The sequence below is a fragment of the Myotis davidii genome, unplaced genomic scaffold (assembly GCF_000327345.1).
Source record: "Myotis davidii unplaced genomic scaffold, ASM32734v1 scaffold233, whole genome shotgun sequence".
NCBI lineage: Eukaryota > Metazoa > Chordata > Mammalia > Chiroptera > Vespertilionidae > Myotis > Myotis davidii.
This window is the reverse complement of record NW_006285917.1, coordinates 1,455,103-1,464,392: the sequence shown is the minus strand read 5'-3', so window position 1 is coordinate 1,464,392 and position 9,290 is coordinate 1,455,103. Positions and strand designations below refer to the sequence as shown.

At 47.8% G+C, this 9,290-nt stretch overlaps 1 protein-coding gene across 6 annotated transcripts in view; it reads left to right on the top strand.

The window, feature by feature from the left end:
* The window catches only part of ZNF740 (zinc finger protein 740), an 8,704-nt gene extending 262 nt beyond the window's left edge, over positions 1–8,442 (top strand). Inside the window, exons 2-8 of one of the 6 annotated variants that reach the window (XM_015559603.1) lie at positions 655–973; positions 1,574–1,698; positions 3,306–3,455; positions 3,801–3,890; positions 5,096–5,219; positions 5,559–5,677; positions 7,331–8,442. In XM_015559603.1, the coding sequence (XP_015415089.1) occupies positions 1,681–1,698; positions 3,306–3,455; positions 3,801–3,890; positions 5,096–5,219; positions 5,559–5,677; positions 7,331–7,351 (522 nt within the window). In that variant the 5' untranslated portion in view covers positions 655–973; positions 1,574–1,680 and the 3' untranslated portion in view covers positions 7,352–8,442. Of the gene's footprint in view, positions 1–654; positions 1,224–1,573; positions 1,699–2,468; positions 2,596–3,305; positions 3,456–3,800; positions 3,891–5,095; positions 5,220–5,558; positions 5,678–6,627; positions 7,087–7,330 lie in introns of those variants that run through there. The other 5 variants (XM_006757023.2, XM_006757020.2, XM_006757021.2 and 2 more) reach the window with 5 other exon arrangements.
* The last annotated feature ends 848 nt before the right edge of the window (positions 8,443–9,290 follow it).

Here is a 9,290-nt window from a genome sequence, read left to right as displayed (position 1 = left end):
CCCACGCTCCCGCCCGCCCGCCGCGTGACCGACTCAAGAAAGGGGGGCTTGCTTGGAGGGAACTCGGGCGCGAGCACGCACCTTGCACGCACCTTCCTCGGCGCTCTGCGTCTCTGTCCCGTCGCTAGGCTCCCCGGCTCGCTGGCTGGAGGGAGGGAGGGGGGAAGCGCAGCGCGAGTCCTCGCATGCCTGCCTTCCACCTCCGCAGTGAGTTTCTGCACCTTCGGGCGGATTCGGAGAAAGCGCGCGCGTGGCCCGGCCGGGGTGCACGCTGCCAGTCTGGTTTCTGCCTCCTGCACTCAAGTGCCCAGTGGCAGCCCCTGAGTTTCTCTCCACCGCAGTTCTGGCCACCTTAACAGAGCTTCGCGGATGGCCCACTCCGCACAAAAGCCCCTTCAGGGCCTCCGCTCCCTTCTTCCATTCCTCGGGTCGCAAATGCGAGCGTTTGGCCAGTTGCGGTTCCTCCGCAAGAGACCCCAGTTACTTTTGCTCTTCTTGGCTGTCCCCTCTCCCCTTCCCCAAGAGACCAGTTTCTTCTCGGCCTAGAAAGATAACTCTGACGCGCGCGCACACACACACACACACACAGTTCAGGTCACTACAGGTTGGAAAGCCTGAGGATGTTGCACCTAACAGCCCCATCTCCCTTTCTAGTTTCAGGTTTCTGAAACAGATCGCCAACTTCGTCCAGAAAATTCAGTTGGAACATCAAGACTGGCACACTCTTTTTCCTCAGACAGTAGGCAGGAGCCAGGCAGAGCCCAGGAATTCTTGAAACACCTCTCTTCCATTTGGAGGACACTAAGTTTTATTTGACGACAAAGGCAGTTCAATATGGCAGCAGGACTGAAGGGACACGAAGGAGTTGTTACAGTGATTTGGTGACAGTTCTTCCAACAACAGTGTCTTAAGCGAAGGTGGATCAAGAAAACCCAGAACTTTGGGGTTGCATTGAGACCTCAGCATGGCTCAGGTAAAAAGCTCTAGAGTCCTCCTCCTTCAAGATAACTGGGAAGCGTGTTTGCAGTTTCACTCTTAAATGCTGCCTTAGTCAACATACTGACCAACCCAGTGAGCCAAGCTCTGTATTAAGCACCAGGGGGAGATCTAGAGGAAGGAAAGGAGACAGGCCACAGCCCCTGCCTTCAGGGAGTTTCCAGTCAAATGAAGGAGGTAGGCTATACTGCATCACAGGCACTGATGGGACCTTTGCAAAGCAACAGGTACTCAGTTTACACTTGGTACATTAAGTGCTGAGGGGCTCGAGGGAGTAAACAGTCTTGTGAATGCTTCCTTTGTGTGTTGTTTGTTTGTTTTTTTCAACAGGAATTTTATTGAGCTCTTGTTATATGCAAGGCATTGTGCTGGGGATACAAAAATGAATAAGCCGTCCCAGTCCCCAGCAAGCTTCTAGGCTAGGTGTGCTTGTGGGGTGGGGGGTGGGGGATGAGATGGAGAGACAGTCTGTTACCAATCTTTATGTTCACACTACCTTGCATAGTGGCTAATAGTAGAGATTCAGTGAATCTGTTGATTGAAGGAATGTGCAATAATTGAGATATGTGTACTGCAGAAGAGAGAATGATACCTCTGCCTGGATGGAAAAAGAAGATGAATCTTGAAGGATGCATAGGATTTTGCTAAATAATCAGAACAGGGCATTCAGACAAGGAGAACTTCATGGGCAGAGACTTAGAGGTATGGGATGATGTGATGAGGTTGGGGGTATGGAGATAGTTTGCTGCGTTGAGGAAAGGATTCTAATGGGGGGTGGTTGGGGGTTAGGCTAGAGAGAAATGGGAAAATTGGGGTGAGGGAGTTGCTTCCTGGAGAATTAAGCAGAGTGTAACCCAAGGGTCTTTTATGCCTTGCTGAGGAACTAGACTTTATTCTATAAAGAGTGGGAACTCTGAAGAATGTTAACTAGAGTGACATCAGTGTATTTAGAAGGTAATTGCCATTGTGGGGATACAAGGCGGATTGGAGAGAGAGAGGATGACCTGATAGTCTATTGGTGGTATATTTTCATCGTCTGGGTCGGAAAGCTATGTGCAGGGATCTCTGGAGCCTCTCTCAGCTTTCTTCCAGGGACACTCCCCTACCAGTCTCACCAGGATGACAGCCTGATTGCAGTGTAATTGGCTTTCCTCCAGCTGCAGGCATAGCTTCCTGCTCTCCGTGCAGAATAGGAGCCCTTTAGTTTCTTCCTTTGTCCGTTTGCAGCCCCTTTCACGGCGTCATGTTCACTCTCGTTCTGAGAAGACTGCCTTTCACTCACTTTGTACGGGGCACAGCTGAGCATTTTACATCCTAGTTTAATTCTTAACCCTGTGAAGGTAGATACTATGATAAATATTTTCCATTTAAGGAAACTTAGGCTTAAAGAGGTGGAGTAATTGGCCCAAGATTATATAATGCAAACAGCAAGGCTAAGTTGTTGCTTTTTTTTTTTTTTTTTTAACCTCCAGATGCTTTAGTCCAAAGTCTTTGAAGGTGAAAGAAGGGGTTCCAGGATATACTGATCACCTAAAAGGAATTTCTTTATAAATCACTTGTGGAAGTTTGCTGACCAACTACTACTTAAAAGTTCCTTCAGTAAGAAAAGTATAGTCTCTAGTGGTGGCTAAACAGTCAATTTAAAGAATGTAACAGTGGAAAGAGGACATTTTCTTAAACATTCCTTATGTAATTTTAAACTATATGTCAAGCAAGGAATGTGAAAAAATACGAGTATGCACACATATAAATGGCCAGGTAGTGTGTGAACAGGAATTGTATATTCAGCTCCCAAATCCTTCCAAGTGGTTTAATTTTTATGTCTGTTATAATTGATACACTTAGGGGATTTAAAATCTAAAGAGAGAAATAACCTGATTTTACCGATAAACATTTGTGGAACCTCATAGAATACATACTTGGCGCTAGTGGGGTCTGTAAAGCTGAGTGCTATTAAAGGAGGGAGGAAGTTCCTCTAGAAATCTCCCATTTCAGTGGGTCAGCAGGACAGACTCATGCCCACTCCCAAGACCTAGAAACACTTCAAAGTAACATGTAGACCACACTGTACCTAGCACAGTGCTAATGATAAAAGTGTCAGTAATACTTGATTATTATATCTAAATGATGGATGACAAAATAAGTAACTAATTCCTGGTGAGATGAGTTAGGGAGGACTCTTGAAGGAAGCAGAGTTTTGTCTGTAGAGCAGTTGGTTCATAGGTAGGAGTAAAAGGTAGTTCTGTGGAGGATGGCAGCCCGTTTCTGCCCTGCCAGGTGACCTGATACCTCATCTCCTTTCAACTTAGGCAAGTCTCCTGGCTTGTGAAGGCCTAGCAGGTGTGAGTTTGGTTCCCACTGCAGCCAGCAAGAAGATGATGCTGAGCCAGATTGCCAGCAAGCAGGCCGAGAACGGAGAGCGGGCAGGTAGCCCCGATGTGCTGAGGTGCTCCAGTCAGGTACAGAGCTGGAATCCACTGTGGCACCTGGGGGTCGGGTGGCCCAAGCTCTCTGCCAGGAGATGCCAAGCTTTGATTCCTCAGTGCTTCTGTTTAAGGAAGTGGGGTAAGGGGATCCAATTGGGGAATGAATGAATATGGGTTTTTTAGAGAACAAAGAAGGGCCTTTTCTATACCTACATCCCCTTAAAACCGGAGTACTTGGAGAAGAAATGGATAAGTACTTTCTCTTAACCTTTGGGCAGGGGGTTTACTCTCATTTACAAGTTGCCTAAAAGTAGCATTTGGACTTCTATCTTGGGTTCTGAGATGGACTGTGAGTTTAGATTTGATTTGTATTCTAAGGGCCACCGAAAAGACAGCGATAAGTCCCGGAGCCGCAAAGATGAAGACAGCTTGGCTGAGGCCTCTCATTCAAAAAAGACTGTTAAAAAGGCAGGTAATGGGGTTATCCACAAACTGGTAGTTTGGTAATGGGGTAATCTTTCTTCTATGGCTCAACCTGGAGCTTTCCCTAGATGTTTTGGTCCCTCGTGGCCAATGATTGTGTCACCCTAATTTCATCCAGAGACCACTTTGGAAGTTCATCTCTACCTTCTGCAGAACATCCTTGGTAAGGGAAGGAAGGTTAGAGAAGCATGAGATCCTGTGTCAAAGGACAGGCAGACTACGCCTCGGGTCCCATTAAAAATACTGAGTTTGCCTAGCTGGTTTGGCTCAGCAGATAGAGCGATGGCCTGAGGATCCAAGGATCCCAGGTTCGATTCCAGTCAAGGGCACATACCTCAGTTGCAGGCTCCTCCCCAGCCTGGGCCCTTGTCAGGGCTCGTGCAGGAGGCAACCAATTGATGTATTTCTTTCACATCAATATTTCTCTCTTCCACTCTCTCTAAAAATCAGTGGAGCCCCAGCTGGTTTGGCTCAGTGAATAGAGCGTTGACGTGCGGACTGAGGGGTCCCAGGTTCAATTCTGGTTGGGCGTGTGTACCTTGGTTGCGGGCACATCCCCAGTGGGGAGTGTGCAGGTGGCAGCTGATCGATGTTTCTAACTCATAATTCCAAACAGTATTCCTTTAATTTATGCATGAAACAAGCTTCAAAATGAAGTCACAAAACCTAATTTTTCACCTTCATTGAACATTAAACTTTTCTGAATAGAAATTATGTTTGGCTTAACATATTTTGCATATAATATCCTCAGGTGAGGATTTAAAAAATATATATATATATATAAAGTTTGACAAGGCAGGCAGCTTAGCTACCCCCCTCCTTTCTTGGAGGATCTCTGAACTCTAGGGCCGTGGTCGGCAAACTCAGGCAACAGAGCCAAATATCAACAGTACAACGATTGAAATTTCTTTTGAGAGCCAAATTTTTTAAACTTAAACTATATAGGTAGGTACATTGTTATTAACTTAATCAGGGTACTCCTAAGGCTTAGGAAGAGCCACACTCAAGGGGCCAAAGAGCCGCATGTGGCTTGCGAGCCTCCATTTGCCAACCACGGCTCTAGGGGAGACGGGAGATGGCAGCATCGGAGGGGTTACTTTGTCCAGCAGCTGGAAATAGACCCTGAGTGGAATGGGGGCAAGAAGGGGACAGAGAGAGAGCCTCATGATGTGCCTGATTGTTGCCCACAGGTTGTAGTAGTGGAACAAAATGGTTCTTTTCAAGTAAAGATTCCCAAAAATTTTGTTTGTGAACACTGCTTTGGAGCCTTTCGGAGCAGTTACCACCTCAAGAGGCACATCCTTATTCATACCGGTAAGTCTTTTGCTCAAATTCAAGGAGGGGAGAATAGTCGATAGTTTGGTATACATGTGTGTATGTGTGTGTGTGTGTGTTATTAGGTTTATTTTATGTTATTTTTTTGTTTGGTTTACTTTAAAGGCTATTAGAAGTAACGGAAGAAGGTAAATGAATGAGGTAGAGATTGCATGGCTCTGTATCTAGTGTCACTGAGACCAACCAACAGCTTTGTGGACCCTTCCCCGTTAGGTGTCTGCACATTGCTCAAAGTTAAAATTTCTGGGAAAATAACCTAGAACAAGGTCCCTGCCATGCATACCTCCTGCTATTAACTTCTCTCTCCATCTGGGCCAGGTGAGAAGCCATTTGAGTGTGATGTATGTGATATGCGCTTCATTCAGAAGTACCACTTGGAGCGTCACAAGCGTGTGCACAGTGGTGAAAAGCCCTACCAGTGTGAACGGTGTCATCAGGTAAGCTCACATGTCATCCATCCACCCTCCACAGAAACTTTTCCTTCCCAAAGAACGGGGGCCTGCCCCACTCCCAGCCCGACAAAGGGCCATGATCAAGTCAGTCCCTCAGGGTGAGGTGTATTTCTCTGGCCTTACGCAACTGCTCATGGGGAGGGGCCATTAGAATAATTGTAATAAAAAATTATAATAATAGTAACATTTCTTAAGGTTTTAATCTCTGCCAGGCACTATGAGAGCACCCTTGACAGAGATTATTCTTACATTCATTCCATAATGTGTTGTCCTCATTTCACATGGGGGAAAACTGAGACTGAAAGAGGTTAAGCTTCCCAAGGACACAGCAGGTCAAGGGCAGAGTCAGAATTCAGTCAAACTTCAGAGCTGGAAGAAGAAAGGTAATCTCCGCTCTGAGAGTCAGTATCTGATCTGATGAGAATGTAAGAGCCAGGATCAAAACAAAGGACAAGAGATAAGAAATGATGACAACACCTCCTGGATGCTTCACTGTGTCTCAAGCTTTGCTCCATGCTCCTACATTGAGCCTTCAGAACACTAGAATGAAAGCTCCACGAGGCAGAGATTTGGTCCCTCTGGTTCTCCACTCGATATCTGCAGCCCCAAGAACTGTGCCTGCCTTGAGATTGAGACTCAATAAAACTTTGATGAATGAAGGAGCCACAGTCTGAGTAGGTACTTTTAGCCCCATTTTTCAGGTAGATGTGCAGATTGAAAACTGTTAGGTAACTTGCCACATAGCTACTTAGTGGCAGAGCCAAGATTCAGACCTCTCAGTTTATTTGTTCTTAACCACTATGCATTCATGCCATCTGTGTACGTTCTGAGGCAACATAAAATGGGTTATATGCCTCCTGTGTGGGGAAGACAGGCCTAGCCAACAGGTATATGAGTTCCTCCTCTCAGGCACTTAACCCTCCCTTTCTTCTCAGTGTTTTTCTCGGACAGATCGATTACTCAGACACAAACGGATGTGCCAAGGGTGCCAGTCCAAGACTTCCGACGGGCAGTTTTCTCTATAGGCGCAAGGGGCCCTGGGTGGTGGGAGTGATGAGAAGAATCTACCGAAGAACGCACCCTCCTCTGGTCTGACGGTCCCACCACCACCCCGTGTGTACCTGTCCCCTCCTGGAGGAGTGGACCTAGGAGACCAGAAGAGTGCATCAGGGGACAACAGCCCCAGAGCCTCAGCTCTGTAAATAATCTGAGACTATGAGTATCTCGGGGAAGTTCCTACAGCATTCCTGGGCAGGAAAGCTAGTCCCTGGACCCTTGGCTGAGGTCATAGGTGGGGGACTCAAGGTACAGGACCAAGACTGAAATGTGGCTCCCACAACCTTGGACTCCAACTGGCAGCTGAAATGAAAAAGATTGGGAGAGGGACTTGTTTATTTGTTTGTCCTGTTCTTATTTTTGTTTATCCAAAAGCAATTTCAGCAGGTACACTGTGGATACAGGTAATCTGGAGGTACAGAACCATGGCCACAGGGACGAGGGGTGGTCCAGCCCTCCAGAATTGAGTTTTTAGTTGCAGTTGATCCTCAGTGTTCCACAGCCCTGCCCCTTACTTCCTGCTTGAAGGAGAATAGGATCAGGAGTGGCAGCTGAGCTTACTTTGGCTTCCTTATACACCAGGGACAAAAGGAAGAACAGTAGGATGAGCAGACGAGGGCTGGATCCAAGAAGAGTGGACAGGTACCTGTTATTTCCTCTGGGGAAGACGAAGAATTGTGCCCATGGATGTTGTAATGAACCATGCCACACTGGTACCTGATGGGGTCAGCCTAAGTGCCTTTTGGAGGAAACTTGGGTGACGGTGGCTCATGAAGCCCTTTCCTTCTCTCTTCGGGCAGTTGACCTTGGAAATAGTTTGTGGCTACCTCGCTGCCATTGATTCCTAAGCCAAACGGGGGTGTTGAGCAGGGAGTCATGGATATCAAAGTAGTTATTCCTCCTTGTGCCCTCTTTGGAACCACCCAAGACTAGTCCTAAGTTGAGTAACAGCTGTTCGGGAAACAGGAATTAGGTGTCCCTTGACATGACAGTTGAGCGGTGTGAGCTGTTCTCTCTGCCCAAGTCCTATCACTGTATTCAGGTAGAGGAGATAGGGTCTGGCCTTTGGTCCCAAAGAACAAGATCTTGGCTTCCTTCTTGACGGCCATCCCTACCCAACAAAGAATTGGGGGGAGTAGAAGCACTGCAGAGAAAGGACTGAGGATGAAACCTAATGTAGGTTTTATTCTTAACCATACTCTTTGCTTCTCTCTGCTCCCAACACCATCATCCTATCCACCCTCAAAAAAATGATGTGGGGTGGGTGTGTGTGAGTGTTTGCGTGCTTGGAGACAGCATATTATTGAGCCAAGCTCTTCCGTGGCCTCTGCGCAGGGGAGGACGAGCATGAAACAGCCTCCCCGCCCCAAACCTGAGGGTGTGTAAGGTCCCAGCAGGACCTGAGAAACTCAGTTTAGGGCACGGGAGGGCTGTTTTGGAGGTGTTTTTGTTGTTTTTGTTTTTAGATTGATTCAACAGAGTGGGGGTTAGATGTTTCTAACTTATGCCAGGGGCTTGTGAACATTATCTTCTAAAGTGAAATGAAAAGCCCTCTTCCTGCCAAGGAAAGGATCCTTATGGAAGGCCTGGGGTTTGTGGCCTGTTCTGTGGCCTGCCCTGACCTGTGGAATGAGGAGTAATCATGGAGACTTGATGAACCTGACCAAGCTGTCCGTGGGGATCCTATGGCCTCTAGGAAAGCTTTGGGGGGTACTTTAAAAGATGCATCAGAGTTGACAGATGCATAGGGACATGACACCTTTTAGGTTTTTCCTGAGAGCATCTGAGATCCTTTGGGGAGACCTTGGGGATGTGTGTGCCGCCCTGTGCTTTAGGCTGGCACTCCCAGGTGTTGTGTCAGAATCGCCCTGTGGCCCCTGTTAGGGCATTTTTCTGCATGTGAGCCAGCCCCTTCCTGGGAGAGTGCTCTGCTCAGGCTGGAATTTGTCTATTGTTCACCTCTGGGAATATCTTCTGAGAAGGAGGATACATTTAGAAAATTGTCCTCCCAAGAGCGCTTTTGAAAATGGGAGGCCTCGCTCCCTGCCACTGGGTTGTGGGTTGTGGGGGGTGGGTGTGGAGAGAAGCACGTGAGTGATCAATGCCCCTATGTGTGTGAATGTGTGTTTAGGTCAGGATGTGCCCTGGCCCCAGCAGGCCTCAGCTTCCTGCCTGAGGGGGTGGGAGAGGGGAGATTAAGTGGATATGTAGAGCCATACCAGAACCACCCCTGCCAACGCCTGGGTGCAGGGGAGACCCAGGAGCAGGGGGTTAGTTTGGTTGTCCAGGTGCTAATGTTCTGGGGCCATGGATGTATAAGGAGAGGGAAGCAAAGAGGTGAAAGGAGTGATTTAGCGCCCATGGGGGGGGGGGCAGGAGCCCCACTTATACCCCAGGGAAACCATAGACTAAGACTGCCGCAAAGGCTCCTGGGCCCGACACCCCACCCTTTGTTTGCTGGGATAGGGTCTAGCACTGGAAAGATGCCTCAGGTGTGTTTGGAGTGAAGGGAAAGGGAGATAGGGCAGGCTCAGAGACCAGG